This window comes from Alligator mississippiensis, chromosome 5, assembly GCF_030867095.1.
Source record: "Alligator mississippiensis isolate rAllMis1 chromosome 5, rAllMis1, whole genome shotgun sequence".
NCBI classification, from domain to species: domain Eukaryota; kingdom Metazoa; phylum Chordata; order Crocodylia; family Alligatoridae; genus Alligator; species Alligator mississippiensis.
The window spans coordinates 39,191,883-39,209,329 of record NC_081828.1 but is presented as its reverse complement, the minus strand read 5'-3'; the positions used below and the strand labels follow the sequence as shown (position 1 = coordinate 39,209,329).

The 17,447-nt window shown below is 59.1% G+C and overlaps 1 protein-coding gene across 3 annotated transcripts; it reads left to right on the top strand.

Moving 5' to 3' along the window:
* Nucleotides 1–237: 237 nt before the first annotated feature.
* Nucleotides 238–17,233, top strand: EPS8L1 (EPS8 like 1). Of its 3 annotated transcripts, none has more exons than XM_019492662.2 (21): nt 238–263; nt 3,939–3,989; nt 4,405–4,445; nt 5,586–5,644; nt 5,968–6,129; nt 6,514–6,663; nt 7,580–7,662; nt 8,016–8,137; nt 8,715–8,767; nt 8,916–9,045; nt 9,459–9,547; nt 9,863–9,937; nt 10,514–10,662; nt 11,725–11,866; nt 12,283–12,311; nt 13,525–13,624; nt 13,819–14,010; nt 14,119–14,218; nt 14,731–14,911; nt 15,596–15,728; nt 15,951–17,233. In XM_019492662.2, the coding sequence occupies exons 1-21, from the start codon at nt 253–255 to the stop codon at nt 16,035–16,037; spliced, it is 2,139 nt and encodes a 712-aa protein (XP_019348207.1). In that variant the 5' UTR covers nt 238–252; the 3' UTR covers nt 16,038–17,233. The 3 variants fall into 3 exon arrangements, with proteins under 3 accessions (XP_019348207.1, XP_059584104.1, XP_059584103.1); XM_059728120.1 differs by lacking the exon at nt 238–263 and adding an exon at nt 3,246–3,522; XM_059728121.1 differs by lacking the exons at nt 14,731–14,911; nt 15,951–17,233 and having other exon boundaries at nt 15,596–15,683.
* Nucleotides 17,234–17,447: the final 214 nt, after the last annotated feature.

The following is a 17,447-nucleotide window of genomic DNA, read 5'->3' as shown; positions in this document are numbered from 1 at the left end:
TTTTGTTGTGTTGTGTATCCTTGCATCAGGAAGTGTAACTGCTGCCGCCCTTTGGGAAGGGCTGGAATGTGACTTGTGTCCACTGACTTTTTTTGTTACAGTCAGAAGGGCGCTGTGAGCAGCAGGGCTGGAGCAGCGCAGGTATAAATAGAAAATCACTCATAATGATTCCCCTTTCAAAAGGGGTGTGGGTTAGGGTAGAGGGTGGAGTGGGGTGGGGCTGGGAGCCAGAACTCCTGCGTTCTGCCAGCTATGGGAGCAAGGTAAGCTGAGGGGGGCTGGAGGCAGGATTTGTAGGCTCTGGCCCTAGCTTCAGAGTGGGGGTGGGAGTTGGGTGTGGTGGGTTAGAGCAGGGGTGATGGAGCCCAGACCTCCTGGGTTCTGCCGCCAGCTTTGGGAGAGGAGTGGGGTAAGAAGGGTTAGAGTGGGGAGGAGTGGGGAGTATTGGAGCCAGGACTCCTGGATTCTCTTCCTGCTTTGCTGTGGATCAAGTCTATACCTGTATGCAACACCAGGGCCTTATTCTCTGCCTAGTTCCACCCAGATCCAGCTTGGCCACTAGTGACTTAAGTGTCTTCCTCAGGATGGCATTGGCACTGCCTGCAGCCTGCATGCCAGGGCCTTGTCCCACTACCCTATTGCCTGCTTTCCCAAAGCTGTCTTTGCTACAGGGCTCTCATCTCTGGTTTTACCTCGCCCTGCCAGGCCCAGGAGCCTTGTAGCACTGTCTGCTTCCTTCCCCCCGGCCCGGGGTGTGAAGTGGCCTTAGCTCCTTGTTCAGTCCTCTTTTCCATGGACTGTGCTCCCCTTTGTTTCCAAGGGGTCTGCAGCCCACAAAAGGCAGTACTGGGCCTTTCTGCACCCAATGTTCCCAGGATGCAGCCCCCACCTCATCTTTGCTCCTGAGGAGATGGATCAGAAAGGTGGGGATAGGAGCAGAAATAACTGGGTGCAGGGGCAGGGGTTGGGTCTGCAGCAGGAAGAATCTCCTGGTCCAAGAGTTTCTTCCCTCAGCAATGAGCCCAGGGATGGGGGAGCTGGGGAGGAGATGAGGCCCAAGAGGTGTCTCACAGCCCTATATCCCTTAAGTCTCAGCAGAGGACCCTCTCCCCTCCCACGATGGGGGAAGCTTGCCTTTCAGAAGCTGTTTGCACTGCAAAAACAGCAATGTCCCCGAAGGCAGACCTGCTTTCCTCTAACCACCACTCAGGGAGAGAACGCAGATGTCCTGGTTCCTAGCTCCACAGCTCTAACCCACCAGACCCCACTTCCTTCCCAGAGTTGAGATAGTACCCAGGAGTCCTGGCCTCCCAGTTTTGTCATCCCCCACGCTCTAACCACTAGGTGTCTCAAGTTTATCTGGGGAGAGATGTTGCTCTGGGTCCCTCTGGGCTCAGCTGGAGGCTCCAGTTCCTTTCCTCCCTCACTCCTGTGGCACTACCGAGTCCCAGGGGGGCATTTCTGAGTGCTGCTCATGCCCCCAGAGCAAACACAGGTTCTTCTCCAGGTATGGCTCTGGGTGACTCAGATCTGGCCCTGCCTCACCCAGAGGGAGCTGTGCTACTGGTCTGGCCAGCTCAGGGGTCACCTGTGCACCAGAGAGGGGGGTTGCCTTCACCCCTGGGCACTGGGCTCTTGTGTGTTAGAGCCAGAGACTGGATAGGCAGGAACAGAACCCAGTCCCTGCCACGGAAGACCTTACTCCCTTTTTGTCATTGGGGTGGCATCCAGACATCCTGGCTCCCTGCCATCCTTGCTTTATCCTCCCAGACTCCTAGGACTAGGATAGAACCCAAGTGTCCTGGTTCCCAGCCCCCTGCTCCAACCCACCAGCCCCTGCTCCCCTCTCAGAGCTGGCCTGGAACCCAGGTAGCCTGGCACCTGCTGCCACCCCCCAGCTCTAACTCCCCAGAGCCCAGTTTCCTTCCAGACCTGAGGGTGGAACCCAGGTGTCCAAGGTGGGGTATGGGGAAGGGGACAGGCTGTTTTGGTTATGTGGGAGAGGAGAACCTGCCCTATTCCCTCAGTGCTGGCTGAACCCCATTGTCCAGAGCAGGGGAACCCCCTGAGTGTGTGGGGTTCTCTCTGGCCTAGGTGGGGAACGTGAGGGGGCAGACCCCAGCCTGGGAGATCTAATGCTGCAAGTGCATTGCAAAGGGTTAAAGGGGCCAGGGTGTGCCCAATCCTGAGCCAAGCTGGTCAGACCAGGATCCCAGCCTGTCCCAGTCCCACGTGCCTGCCTGTTTGCATGCCAGGGATGGGAGCGGCACTGGGCCACAGCACCCTCCACCCCACCCATGGGATCAAGGAACAAAAGGTCAGGTATGGGACCCAGGAGTCCTGTTTCCCACCTGCCCCTCCCACAGCTGCAGCAACCCCAGCGTCCTGGCTCTCAAACCCCCGCTATAATGCAGTAGACCCTGCTACTTCTAGAACGGGTAGAACTGAGTAGTCCTGCCTCTTAGGCCTCCTTCCTGTCTAACCATTAGGAGCTACTTTAGTTTACTGAGGGCTGGACCTGGTTTTGTCTGGGCTTTGCTGGATGCTCTGGTTCCCTTCTTTGTTCCCACCTGAGTCCGGCTTCTTGTGAGTTTGATTCAGGCCAAGTCAGACCTGGCCCTAGTTGAATATGCTGTGTCACTCTCTTCCTGCAGCACTGGGAAGAGTGAAGGCACCCTGATGTGTGGGTTGTGGGGTGCTGTGCTTCAGGGAGAGGTGGAAGAGCACAGCATGATGCTGCCTGCAAAGCCCTTCAGCACCGGAACCACAAACCCTGTCTCCAGGCTGTGCCCCCTGCTCCCCATGTCTCCTAACAGCCCCCCCACTGCCAAATCCCTGCTTGTTTTCCCCATCAGTATCAAGCATTGTTCCTGTCTGCAGTCTTTCCCCTGCTGCGCCCCACCCCAGAACCAGCTGCTTCCCAGTGCCAGGTGAAGGGGTCCCTGTATAAACCACCCCACAGTGCCGCACCCCAGAGGTGGCTGCATTCTTAGTGCTGGGCAGGACCAGCAGTGATTACGCCTGCAGGGCCCTTGCCTTGCTGGGGGTGGGGGTGAGGGTGTGGTACGGCAGCTCTGCTTTTGTACTGTGCAACTCTATGATGTGACAGGGCCAGGAATGGCCTGTGAAACCCGCCTCTGCTGGGTGCGCCTGGTACAGCCAAGGGGATGGAGACTTGTGGGCTCTTCCCCCCAACCCCCCTCCCCTTCCCAAAGCTGGGAGAGAACCCGGGTGTCCTGGCTTCCTGCTGTAACCCACCAGTCAGGCTCTGCCCCTCCAGAGCATTAGGGTCAGGTTTATATTTAACCAGTACCCTCTTTCCATCTGGGCTCAGGAGTTGGGAGTGGGGAAGGCTGAGCCCAGAGCTACCTGTGCAAGTATGCATGAGGGTGTGGCCTGGCCTGCCACTCACCGGCCAGGTAGCAGGGCACACCTGTTACCAGGTGACACTGGGGCTGGGGCCACGTCCCCCCACCCAGACATGTTGTGGGTCCAAGCTGCATAGGGTTGGTGTGAGGATAGGTAAGTGTGGGGGGTCTTACCTTTGTATAGCTTGGGAACAGAGAAGGGGGGGGGTCCATCCTTGCCCCACCCCCCCTACCGCTGGGGGACCCTGGAGGCCAGGGATCATGTTCCTTAGGGGGTCCAGCCTCGTGCAGCATGGAGGAAGAGGATGGGGGGGCTGAGGGGTCCTAACCCAGCAGTTGGGACTGAGGGATTTGGCTGGCAGCTCTCACTCTGGACAAACAGAGCAGCATGGTTAAGAAACAGAGAGCATGTAACATGAGGAACCACCCAGCCCCAGACTCCTGGGTTCTGCCCTGATTTTGGGGGAAAGAAGAGTCAGTGGATTAGAGCAAGGGCAGTGGGAGCCTGGATGCCTGGGTTCTGTCCCAGCTCAGGGTAGCAGCTGGTCTTCTCCCCATCCCCGCGCTCAGGTTCTTGCATGCCAGTTCCAGACTCTCCTGCACCATGAGCCTTCTGGACAAGTGAGTCCCACCCCCTGCCTTCATTTTGGGGAGAGTATGGGAAGAGGAGTGGGGTGGGGTGGGGTTAGAGCTGGAGGTCAGGACTGCTGGATTGTTTCCCTGCTCTAGGAGGGGAGTAGAGTCTAGAGCAGCTGGGGCTGGGAGCCAGGACTCCTGGGTTCTGTCTTGGCTCTGGATGGAAAACCGGTCAAAGCGGGGGCAGGTGGGCAGCTGGGACTCCTGGGTTCTATCCCAGTTCCAGGAGTGGAATTGGGTCTGGTAGTTTAGACTGGAAGGGGGCTGGGAAGAGCCAGGACACCTGGGTGCTATCCCAGCTCTGGACAGGGAATCCTCCCCCAACCCACCCTTAAATCTAGCCTGCTACAGAGCCCTGCCTCTGCTCTTTTAACCCTTTCCTCTGTGATCCCTTCTGTAGTGGACTTGAGCTGCCCAAGCTGAGTGCAAGGGACATCTACGGTGAGTCCCTGAGCCGATGCCACCTCTCTCTGGGGACAATGGGGGGCAGGTCTCTTGGGGGCAAGGGAGGTATTGAAGGCAGGGATCTGGCACTGGGAAGAAAGTTAAGGGGAGCGAGTAGGATTGGGAGGGGGGACATGCAGGGCTGGAGTTTCACTCCAGGGCTGCGATGCCCCAGCTTGGGGTCCCAGCTGCCTGGAGCCCCTAATTCCCCCCATGCCTGCAGTCAGTTACCTGCAGAAAGCACTAACCCGGGGCAGCTGGACCACTTGGGTCGGTGCAGGATAGGAACTGGTCCCTGAACTGCAGGGACTGTACACAAGGGGTCCCCAGCATCCTGGACATCTGGGGGGGGTACTGGGGTGCTGTGTGTTATAGGGTCTCTGTGGGGCTGGGGCATTGGTGTAGGGGCCTCACACACTGCTGCACTCTGCTGTCATAAGGGGTCTTAGCAGGGCATTGAATCTGGGCATGGCCAGGCATTATCATAGGGTCACCCAGTACATTATTGTAGGGTTTCTGCACTGTTGCTTTGCTGCTGCAGGTAGGGTCTGAGGTCTCTCTTAGGCTGGAGGGGGCATTGCTGTGGGGCTGCTTGTGGTGTCCTTGCAGGGCTGAGGAAGTGGTGGCAAGGTCACTGTGGGGCTGGGCAGTGGGTGAGGGGGCTCAGAGGGGTTTGGGGGTGGTTATGAGGTCACCAGGAGGTAGTAGCAGGGTCTCTGCAGGGCTGTGGGGTTGGGGACTGGCTGTGAGGTCTCACCACCTGAAATATAGGAGACAACATCCTTAGACTTCCTCCACCTCTCCTGTGGGAGGGTCCTCTGCCCCACATGCCCTCCCCGCTTGGCCACCTCCCTCAGAACAGCCCCACAGGCCTTTGCTTCCTTCCCCCATCCCTGCCCAGAAAGGGAAAATGAAAGAAACACAAAGCCGAGGCAGGTATGGATTGGAGGAGGCCAAGGAGTGGTGTCCAGCTAATCCCCAGTCACCAAACTGGTTCCTTCAGGGGATGCTGGGAAATCCCTTGAAATAGCCAGTGCCTTGCCCTGCTGCAGGACTGGACTTGGTGTCCCCTTGCAGGGGACAGGCCCCTGCCCCCTTCACCCCTGTCTCATTCCCCCACCCTCTCTCTCCCCACAGAACAGAGGAAGAAGTACTCCAACATCATCATGGCTGATGTGTCCCAGTATACTGTCAATGTGAGAGGCTCCTGTCCTCCCGCCCTGGGCTTTGGGGGGGGGGGGGGGAGTGGATATGGAGGGGCAGGTATAAGGGCCCCAGTGCAGTGTCTGACTCAAGGGTGGGGTGTCCCCTTCTCCACTCAGGTGGGTGCTAGACACAGGCACGCTTCCTAGGGCAGGGGGTGGAGATGGGCATGAGGCCTTTCCCCTCCAGGAAGCACTGATCCAGCCACAAGGGGGAGCTGGGTGGGAGGCCTTGGCTGTCACTCAAGGTGGGTGTGGGGCTCTGGGCTGGGTGTGGGACGTATCTGGCTCACCCCCACCTGCCTACCCCCTGCCAGCACCTGGTGACGCTCTCCCTGGGGGAGACTGAGGACCTGCGCACAGTGGAGGACGCTGTGCGGAAGCTGGGGGAGATGGACACCCAGGGCCACCTCTGGGCCCAGGAGATGCTTCTGCAGGTCACCAGCTCCACCATCAAGCTCTCTGATGTTGACTCCAAGGTGGGGGCTGGGGGGTGATGGGGAGAGGTGGAGGGCAGAGGGGGCAGGTCCTGAGGGGGCTGGATCTAGGGCACAGTCTGGGGATGCCTGGGGCGCAGGGCCTGGGGAGAGTGGTTCTGGAGGCGGGTGCCAGGGCCTGGGGTGCCCAGGGGAGGGTTTAAAGGGGTGGTTCTGGGGGTGCTGGGTAAAGAGGCATCTCTGGGACAAGGGACCTGACTCTGGGATGTCCTGGGGGCACCAGGTTTGGGAGTGCTGTTTTCAGGGGGGTCGTTCTAGGGGCACTGAGTCAAAGGGCTGTTCTGGGCAAGCCCCCTCAGTCTCTGGGTGCCCTGGCAGTGGTTATGGGGGGCCCCCTGGCCCATGCATTACTGTCCCCCCCTGCAGGATGAGATGGAGAACTATGGCCTGGTGACGGTGCTGTGCTGTGAGACGGTGCTGGTTCCACGCCGGCCCCGCTCCTTGCTGTTGCTTGTCTTCCAGGAGCCCCATCAGCCCAAGCCCCATGTCCACTTCTTCCAGTGCGACCAGATTGGGGTGAGGAGCACCACAGGGGAGGGGTGGCTCACCCAGATACCTGGGTTCCTACTCCCCTGTGGGGTACCATCTTGTTAACCAGCTTTTGGAGCTGTTGGCTCCACCCATTAGATGACATCACTGGTGTACCCCCTCCTTTTGCTGCACTGGAATTTCCCCAGACCCCTGGGTTCACCCCCTGCATTTTGGAGTCCTCCTTTAAATGCCTTTGAGCCATCCACAGCCCCACCCCCTTTTTCCCATCATGCTCCAGGATATCAGCACCATCTGTGCAAAGCCAAATGAGATCCTCATGGGCCAGTCAGGATATGGTGCCCATTGCAGGAAGTCTCTCCTTCCCAAGACTGGATTAGCCAGGCAGCTTCCACAGCTTTGGTTTTCCATTGGAAGAAGTCATCCGCACCCCATCCCCTTGTAGATGGGACATCTATGCGACCTCCACCAATGGGTTTCCAGCATCACGTGTTCCTGGTCCAGAACATCCTAACTTCCAATGCCTGAGACTTCCATCCCATCATCTTCCAGAGCCTTGATTTCCATTGTAGGAAGTCTCACCTTCAGATGGGAGGGACTTTTTACTCCATGAGCCAATCAGCTTCCAGAGTCCAGAGCAGGATCCTAAGAAGTCCCACTTCTTTTGGGATGTTGGCCATCCCACCTAGTGGTTGTTCATCCCTAGAGGAAAATGCTGCCATGTTTCCTCCAGCTCCATCCCAAGCAGGCCTGTTGCCCCATGGCATGCTGGGTAACAGATGGCCATGGGCTGGAGGGTCTGATCCAGTCAACAGTGGCCTGCCCACAGGAGTGGCTGCTGATACACGAACAACACGTAACCCCAGTGGACCATCTCCCTTCCACCCCACTCCTCCAAATCAGCCCCATGCCCTACATAGCCTGGTCTCTCTACCCACCTCAGGCAGAGTTCCTTCGAGAAGACATCAACAGTGCCCTGATGGACTTCAAATCAGGGGGCAACACTCAGAGGAAAGAGGTGCTCAGGTGGGACCCTGGCGTCTGAGAGACCCTGGCTGCGGAGAATGACTGTGGGGCAGGCTCTGAGGGTAGAAGGGGAGCCCTGTGTTCCCTTTGTGGGGTGGGAGGCAGAGGGTTCCTGAAGGGTGGGAGAGGAGAGCTGGGGGATCTTTCTTGGGGGATGGGGTGTCTCCAGGGCATAGGGAACTGGGGATCTTCAGGGAAAGGTATAGGGGAACAGAGGGGATGTGGGGTGGGGAGGAAGAGTTGGGGGGGCCCTTGAGGGAGGAGGCGCCTTCAGGCACAAGGCCATGAAGGTGGGGTCTAGTAGGCACTGGGTTGTCTCCTGTGGTCACCTCCATGCCTTGTTCCCATTGCAGAACCAACCAGGAGGAGATGAGGCAGCAGCAGGCGGCTCGCAGCCCCCACCCACCCGGCCCCAGGAAGGTGATGATTGCCCCCTCAGCAGCCCTGTCCCTGCAGGAGAGTCTGAGAGGAGCAGGTGAGGGGAAAGAACCCTGGTGTTCTAGCTCTTAGCTCCCCTTTCCTTAACTCCCAGACCCTCCTCTTCTCCCAGAACGAGGAGAGAACCCAGGTGTCCTGACTCCCAGCCTTCCCCGCTCTACCTCACCAGACCCCACTGCTCTCTCAGAGCAGGGGCTAGACCCCAGGTGTCTGGCCTTCCAGACCCACCCTGAGCTGGGATGGAACTGAAGGGGAGAACCCCCTCCCCAACTTAAAGCCACTAACCCCAGTCCCCTTCCAGAACCAGTATAGAACCCAAGTGTCCTGGCTGCTGACCTCCCCACCAAATCCCCATCCCACCAGACCCCTCTCAATGCTAGGAGAGAACCCAGGCATCCTGGCTTGCAGCCCCCAATTTATAAGCCGCTAACCCCAGTCCCCTTCCAGAGCCAATATAGAACCCCCATCCCTGCTCTACCCCACCAGAGAGAGAACCCAGGCATCCTGGCCCACTCCTTCCCCGCAGTTGTAACTCAGCAGACCCCAACCCTCTCCCAGCCACCCCACTGGGAGAGAACCCAGGTGTCCTGACCTCCTGTATTTTCTACCACCAGCTGACTCCTCTGAGCCCTCCCATCTGACCTTCCTGCGGGCTGAGCAGGACATGGTGAGTTCTGATGTGCCTGGGTGGGTGGGGGCACACAACACGTGGCACATGAGGGGCCCTGTGCACACCTGAGGGGCTTTGCATGCTGGTTTGTGCTGGCAGCTGCCCCTGAGTGAGCCATGGGTTCACATCCTCCCCACTCCTGTAGGAGCTGTTGAACCGGGTCTTTGATGACATTGAGTCTTTCATGGCCAAGCTGCAGAAATCGGCTGAGGCCTTTCGGATCCTGAATCAGCGCCGGCGCTCACCCCGGGGGCAGCGCCATCAGCAGCCGGGGGGTAAACACAACCTGCCTTTCTCCCCATCCTCAGCCCCTCCCCACCTGTTCTGCCCCACATGGGAAGCCCCCTGTGCAAAGGGGGCACCACTGAGAATGCTCCCCACCTCCCTGTGGGTACTTCATGGCCTGCACTGCAGACTCCCCTAGACTGGCGGGGTGCTGCTGATTTGGGGAGGGGGATGACGGGGGACACTGTTCTCCCAGCTGCAGTCTTCCTGCCCTGTGGATGCCCTAAGTCCCCCTTTCCTGCTCTGTGAACACTACCTCCATCCCCCAACTGACCCATGGGCTCCCCCTTCACTCCTCAACCTACTAGGGACCCCACCTCTGGGATGCCCCCATGACTGCCCCCACCAGCCCTGACTGCATCCCATCCCCACAATGGAGTGTTAACCCTTTCCTTCCCTGTAGAGGGGCTACTGACCCTCCGGGCACGCCCCCCCTCCCTGGAGGAGTTTGCAGATGTCCTGGCCAAGATGAAGTATTCCTTCAGCCTGCTGGTGAGTGTGGGATCACACCAGTGGGGGATTACAAAGCTTTAAGCCTCTCCCAGCATCAGCTAGAACCCAGGCATCCTGGCTTGCCATTTTCCCCCATGCCCCACTATAGGCCACTGGACCCTGCTTGCCTCCCAGATCTGGGACTAGGACCCAGGTATCTTGGTTTGCTGTTCCCCTGCCGTAACACACCGGATCCCACTCCCCTCTGAGAGCTGGAGAGAGAACACGGGTGTCCTTCCCTCTTCCCCTCCCCTCCCCCAGCTGGAACTGGAGAGGTTTATTGATACTGAGTTGGGGTCCCCTCCCCCCCTACAGGCAAGACTGCATTCAGACATCATGAACCCCAGCTCAGAGGAGCTTGTCCACTTCCTCTTTGGGCCCCTGAGGACGGTGAGTTGGGGGCACAAAGACAAGTCCCTGCATTAGCCCAGACCAGGGGCTGTGAAGGGTAATGGTGGGGGTGGTGATACCAGCATGGGGGTAGTCTATAGGGATAGGAGGAGGGGGCTATAGGGACAGGGGGAGCCATTTTAGAGGGAACTTGGGAGCCAGTTGCAGAGGGGAGTGGGTGGGGGGCTGCCAGAGTGGAGCTGTGGGGTGTGTATCTCTGGGGGAGGCACAGAGGGGGGTTGTGGAGGGCACTGAAACTCCAGGGTCTCTCACCATTCATTGTGCAGGGGTTGAGGGGGCTCTTGGGGACAGGGGGGAGCTGAGTGTCTCTCACTGCCCATTCTTGGAGGGCTGCTGTGGGCACTGGGGAGGGACCTTGCACCCCTGTGGGGGGAGGGGTTTGGGGCAGGGCTCTGCCCCTGGCTGGTTTGTGGGGGGGAGTGTGGCGGCGGGGGAGGGGCTGTCTGGGCACCTCTGTGGTTTTGAGATCTGGGTCTTTGTCCCTGAGTTGAATGGGTCTGGGACCTGGCCCATATGACTGACAGCTCTTGGGGTTTCTCCCTGTCCCCATCCCAGGTGGTGGAGGCCTCAGGGGGGCCGCTCTTCGCCAGCGAGATCCACTCCCCTATGCTAACCCTGGAGGCCGTGACCCTGCTGCGTGGCTGCCTGAGACCTGAGGAACTCGAGCTGTGGCATTTGCTGGGGGAGAACTGGACTCAGCCCCGGTACCTACTTACCTGGTGGGGAGATGCCATGCAGGAAGGTTGGGGGGGCAGTGCTAGGTCCAGCTCCCTGAACTAAGTCCCAGCTGTGGCCCTCAGTTTGCTTGTCCTCTGGGGTTTCCCCTGATGCGCCTGTCCCCAGTTTTGTGAGTTCTCCTTGAGTTTTGCCCACGGTTCTGTGCTTTCACCCACAGCCCCTCGGTTCCACCCCAATTTTCCCTTGGATCCCTTGTTTTGGCCCATGATCCTTTGCTCTCAGAGGCAAGCCTGGCAGGGCTTATGCCTTGGGTAGCTGTGGGCCAGGCCAGGGGGGTTCAGCCTTTCACCTTCCCTCACCCCCAGCAGCTACTATGCTGTGTTAAGCTATAAAACCCTTACTTCAATGGGTGCAAGGCCTGGAGGCTGGACAAAGCCTGACACCTAGAGGAGTCAGAGCCTTGAGCCCGCTGGCCCCATTACAGCACCCTCATCCTTTATCAGCACCAGGGGCTTACACCCTCCTCACTCACCCATGGTTATTCTCCTGTTTGACTCCCTCTCCAGACTTCACTCTCCAAGCTTTGAACCTCCAAGATCCTTCCCTGTTCCTCACAGTCCCCTCACTGTCTCCACCAGGAGTCCTTGCTTCTATCCAGGGGGTGCCTCAGTTTCGCCCCCCAATTCTTTGTGACCTCGCCCATGATTCTAGGCCTGATCCCTCCATGTTCCCCGTGATTTTGACCCAGAATTCCTTGCTTTTCCCCCCAGGGTCTCTGGATTTCACCCGTGAACATGCCTGTAATCCCACGGTTGATGCCTCAATGTTCCCCAGGATTTCCATTCACACCCCCTTCCTGTTTTTCCCTACTTGGCTTTGCCCACAAGCCTCCCCATAGCCTCTCAGGATCTCTGCGGTCTCTCCCATGGTCCCGTGGCCTGTGGTTTATTCCAGGGCCCCTTGCTCCCTCCCCACCCTGCCAGGATCCCACCTGGTCTCCTTGCATTGGCCTGTGATATCCCACGACGTCCCAATCTGTATAACTGCTCCCCCACCCTCACTGCAGCTCCATTTCTGCCCCTCCTCAGGGTGGACTTCCCACAGGGCCATGCCACCACCTACACCCCGACCTTCTGGAGTGGTTGGGAGCTGCCAAGCCAAGGCCCCTCTGGACAGCCCTGGGAGGACCCTGTGGAGACACAGCACCGGCATGAGGAGCGCCGGGCACAGGTGAGGGAGGCCAGGGGAGCAACATCATGGCAGGGAGAGGCAGCCAGCAGCCCTCAGCACAGAGTGGGGAGGGCTGGGGGTCTGCAGAGAGGGAGAGAAGGGAGTGTGTGGCCCCCACGGTAGCAGAGGGGGCTGTTGCGGGGGGGAGGGGGGTGTGAATGTGGTGCCCAGGCCATGGGTCTTATCAGTTAGAGGTGGCATTGGGCAGGGGAGGGCAGGTGTGTGTCTGGGGTGGCTTGCTGGGCACTGTGGAGAAGAGTGGGGGCAGACAGGCTCAAGGGAGGGGTGTCAGAAAGGGGAGGTGGTAGGGGGGGTCCCTAGGTGTGAGGGGACCCCTCTGGGGGCGGGGAGGTCACAGTTGGAGATGCACTTCCCCCCACCCCACACTCACTTTTCCCCCCATCTCCCCTCTGCAGCAGTCGGCACCTTCCATCGAGGCCAATGGGTACGTACCACCCACAGCAGGCCCCTCCTTGCCCCCTCATCAGACACACCCTGGTAGGGGGTAGGCTGCAGGCACAGGGGGGGGCTCACAGAGGATGCTAGGGAGGGGCTGGCAGGGGAGGGGGAATGGGGAAAGGCGCTGGGTTTGGAGCCTAGGTGCCCTAAAGATGCCTTTTCTGTGTGTGTGCGTGTATTTCCCTTTGTTCTGGGGGGCAGGTGGGTTCGGTGGTGAGGGCGACGGGGTTGGGGGGCAAAGGAAGAGATGGGGGCTTCTGGTAGACAGAGCGGGGCTGGAGCATGGGGGGTGGAACCTGGAGGTGGGGGCAGGGTCTTAGGGACAGGGGGTGGGGTTTGGAGCCTGGATGGGGGTAGGGTTTAGGGACAGGTAGGTGGAGTCTAGAGGTGTGGGTGGTCCTTAGGGTGAGGTGGGTGGGGTTTACAGCCTGGAGGTGGGTGGGAGCTTAGGGGGAGGTGCAGGGGGTTGGGGGGGTTAAGAGGACAGGTGGAATGGGTGGGGTTTGGCCTTGGGGGCGGGGCTTCTTAAGGGAGCTGATTAGGGTGAGTTTGGAAGGGGCAGTGGTAACCTGGCACAGGCAGGATGGGTTTTAAGGGGTCTCAGGTGAGTGCAGGGGACGAGGCCCCAGCCAGGGACTGGGGGATGCAGATCAGGCTTCAGCGCTGAGGAAGCATGGGGGGATGGAGAGGAAGGAGGATCCCGGAGGAGAGCCTCGCCCTAGCCCACCGCCCCCCTGGCTGGGCCCAGCACTCCGCCGAGCCCCCGGGTCAGAGCAGGAGGCTGAGGGGCAGCTCCACTCAGGTAGGGAGTGGGGGGCACCTGGTTCTCTCTCTCCTCCCCACAGCCCTGCATGCGCTCAGCTTCTGGGGTCCCCTCTGCTCTCCCCACATCGGGGCAGGCACTTCAGTAGCAGGGAAGGAGGAACACGGGCTCCCTCCAGACCCCACTGCCCCCCTGAGCTGGGAGAGAACCCAGGTGTCATGACCGCCCCTCCCCCCCCCGCCCCCAAGTAAACTCTAACCTGACAACCTCCACTCCCCTTCCCCACCTGGGATGGCATCCAGGTATCCTAAGGTGTCCTGGCTTCCAGCCTCTTCCCTGCTGTAACCCACCAGGTCCACTCCTCTCTCGGAGACAGGCAGAAAACCCAGGTGTCCTGGGCCCCCTTTTACCCATATTTTCCTTTACTTTTCCCCAGCCACAGGCACTCTGGAGATGGCAAGTTTGTGAGCTGTGTGTATGAATTTGTGGCCAGGAACAGCAGTGAGCTGTCAGTGCTGCAGGGGGAGCTCCTGGAGGTGAGCCTGCCTTGCAGTCACCCCAGCTGGGGGCACTGCTGGGGGGAAGCTTACAGCAGCTGGGGGAACTGCCAGGAAGAGGCTCACAGCAGCTGGGTACATTGCTGGGGCGGTGGGGAAGATCTCAGCAGCTGGGGACACTGCTGGGGGGAAGCTCACAGCAGTCCCCAGGTCTTATTTCTTTCCCTCCCCAGGTCCTGGAAGACTCCAAGAAGTGGTGGAAGGTCCAGAACCGTTATGGCCAGACGGGCTATGTCCCCTACAACATCCTGGCTCCAGCACTGGGACCTGGCTTCCCTGGTGCCCACAACTACAATGGTGTTGCCCCAGCCAATGGGAACAGCAGCGCTGGCTCCAGCTCCGGCCAGGGCATCTTTAGGTCCCTGGTGAGCAGGGGGTGCTGGTTGGGTTGGGCTGGGGTTAGGGGCTTGGTATGAGGTTCTGGGTTGGCAATGCTTCTTCTTTGCAACACCTTCCCCCCTGCTTCTGGATAGAAATCCCCTCCCCAGCTGGCTCCCAAGGCCAAGGTCCCAGCCCTTCACCAGGCCAGGTGGGACAGCACCGAGGGACTCGCTGTGGACCCTAGTGAGAAAGGTAAGGGGCCCTCAGTGGGGCAGGTATTGCCATGGGGAGCCAGGCCCTGGCCTGTTTCTGAGCGGGGAAGGGCAGAGCCCCCCCCATCAGGGGGAAACCAGCCCCTTGCCCCTGTGGAGGGGATGGGGGAGGGGCCTCGGGGAGCCCCACCCCTTTGTTGGGGGAGGAGAGAGAGGTTCCAGAATGCCCCACTCCTCTGTGGGGGGGGAGGGAGGAGCCCCAGGAAGCCCCCCCCCATGGGCAGAGGAGGGAGGGATCCAAGAATGCCCTGCCCCTCTGGGGGGGAGGGCCCTCAGGGAGCCCTGCCCTTCTGTGGAGAGGGGAGGGAGGGGTCCCAGGAAGACCCACCCCTGTGTTTGGGGAGGGAGGGGTAGCAGGTTGTCCCCAGGAGGCTGCTCCTTATGTGTGGGAAAAACAGGGCATGACCCCACCCCTCTTTAGGCCAGGGAGGGGCTGGAGGCAGGAGGGTCGCCTCTCCCAGTGCACTGTGGGTAACACTTCCTGACCCGTAGACTGGCTCAGCCAGCTGAACAGCGTGAACGAGGAGCTGCTGCAGTGTTTGGTCAACGGGCGCTCGGGCCCCGCCAAACCCCTGCACGTCCCGCGGACCCCGGACACCTCCGTGCCCCTGGGCTATGACTCGGACCCGGCTCAAGTCCAGGCCTGGCTGCAGGCCAAAGGCTTCAGCCCCCAGTGAGTCACCATGGGTCATGTTCAGTGACCATTGACCTTTCCTGGCCCACGTTGCTCCATAATTGGCTCTATTCTCTCATTGGCTGGCTTCCATCATTTTGTTTCACCTGTTCTCTGCTCTGATTGGCTGGCATCAGCGTCTCTTAGCTGTTTGATTTGCTAGCTTGACTGCTTGGTGTACCCTGATTGGATTGACCTTGGCATCCGCTCTGTGACTGGCTGGTGGGATCCCGGGACAGCTGCAACTGGGCACAGCCTTGGTCTGGGATTCCTGTCAAATACGATTGGATGGGTCGGGAGAAGGAAACCAATGCCATAGTGATTGGAACAATCCCTAGAAGGGCTGAGGCTGTGCTCACTGGTCATGTGACTGTGGAGGGGGGCCACTGTACAAAGCTGTGTTTTTCCCCCAGTTCCCACCCACAGCATGGCTGGGGGCACTGCTGTGAAGAAGCTCGCAGCATTTGGGTCTCCTCTCCCCTGCTGGGGGCACTGTTGGTATTGTGTTGAAGGAGGGTTCCCCTGCCTGGGGCACTGCTGTGGGGAAGCTCATGATGCTGGGCTTCTCTGGCCAAGGCACTGCTGCAGGGAAGCCCACAGCCAGGGGATTTGGGTGGTGGGGGATGGGCTGATTGAGGGGGCTCCATGGGGCAGCTGATATGAGTGCTTCCTTCCCCTGCCCAGGACGGTGAGTGCCCTGGGGGTGCTGAATGGCTCACAGCTCTTCTCCCTGCACAAAAATGAGTTCAAGGCTGTGAGCTCTGAGGAAGGAGCCAGAGTCTACAGCCAAGTCACCGTGCACCACGCCATGTTGGAGGTACTAGCTCCCCTTGGGTCCCAGGGAGCTGAGAGCCAGGGCTCCTGGTTTCTATCCCAGCACTGGGAGGGGAGTGAGGTCTGGGGGTTAGCGCAGGAAGTGGGGAGCCAGGATTCGGGTTCCATCCCAGCTCTGGGAGGGGAGCGGGGTCTAGTGGATGAGGGTAGGCTGGGCCTGGGAGCCTGGACACCTGGGTTCCACCCCAACTCTTTGCCCTTCCAGGACTCCAGGAAGATCTCCGAGCTGGAAGCTGTGATGGAAAGACAGAAGAAGAAAGTGGACAGCGAGACAGAAGTCTCCAGCCTGTGAAGAAGCCAACAGCAACACCTCTGCCCTCCATTGGTACCATGCAGCTGGGAGCATAGGCCACTGGCCCGCTGTGCCTGATGTGACTGCCACCCTGGCCTCCAGAACCAGCCCCACCCCACAATTGTACCTCCCTGGATGGACTCCCCCTGCAAGTACATGCCTCTCTAGGAGGAGGTGGTTGCTGTCAGCCGCACCTGGACTCCCCCACACCCACAGGGGTGGTTCCCAGCACTTACTTGCTTTTCCAAGGTTTCTACCTCCTGGTATATATATATATTTTTTACTCCAATATTTATTTTATAAGGGCAAGGGGCAAGCTTTAAAATGTGGGGTCCCCCTCTCTTGTCTCCTCCAATGGTATATGAACCTTTTACTCCCCCACTTCCTCCACAGTTGTATAGCCCTGACCCCTGCATTAATGGGCCACCCTCTAATTTCCATCCCGCTCCCCTGGGGATGTAGTGCCCTTTCCAGCCCCTGGAGGAGGGCAGCACCACCCCTGGGGACCTGCAATACCAGCTCTGAGCACTGGGAGGCAGCACTCCAGCCACGTGCATCCCCTTCCCACCATCAGAGAGTAGCACCCTGTCTGGGATGTGGTCTCTGGCTGCTCGGGGGGGCAGCAATTCCAATGTAATCCCCTATAGCTTCCCCTCCATAGAGGATCCTATGCAGCCTGGCCAAAAGGGGGGGGGTGGGGGTGGTATTTGCTTGCAATGCCAGCTCTGGCCACCAGAAGGGGAGCAAACTGTGAGAGCAGCAGTGATTTCAGGTTGTGTAACTTGTTCCATTCTCATCCCTCTTTTTTCATTCCTCCCTCTCTGCCCAATGTTAAGTGTTCAGGCTGAAATTTTCCCATGTTCCTTCTCTGCTGAGGGATGAGCTTTTAGGGAAGGTTCTGTGGGAGATCAGTTCATTGAAAGCGAAGCTGGTGGGAGGGAAATTGCAAAGCAGTTGTTGCCCTTCCAGGCACCTTGGACATGAGCTGATGTTGCTGTTCCCTGTGGCCTGTGTTCCCTTTTGGTTTTGCCTTGTGTGAATGAACCCTGAAAAAGAGGGAAACACTGTGGGAGTGGCAGGTGTTACTCCCTTTCTTGGCCCCTGTGCAAGTGCAATATCTGTGGTGGGTAATTTAAATCTTGTAGAGGATGAGATTAGGCAAAGGTGTGGGATGAATTAAAGCATTATGCATCAGATGTTCATATGCATTATTGTAAAATCGGAAAGATGTTGGGCTGGAAGGGGCTGTTCTTTTATGGTAGTTTGACTTATTGGGATGCATAGGCTTCTGTGCTCTCAGAAAAGGTCCCCCTCTGAAAAGGCAGGCAGTTGTGGAGCAAATTGGGTAATCTTTGAATCAGAGTATAGAATCATAGAGCAGTTGGGTAGGGAGGGCCCTTGAGAGGGCAT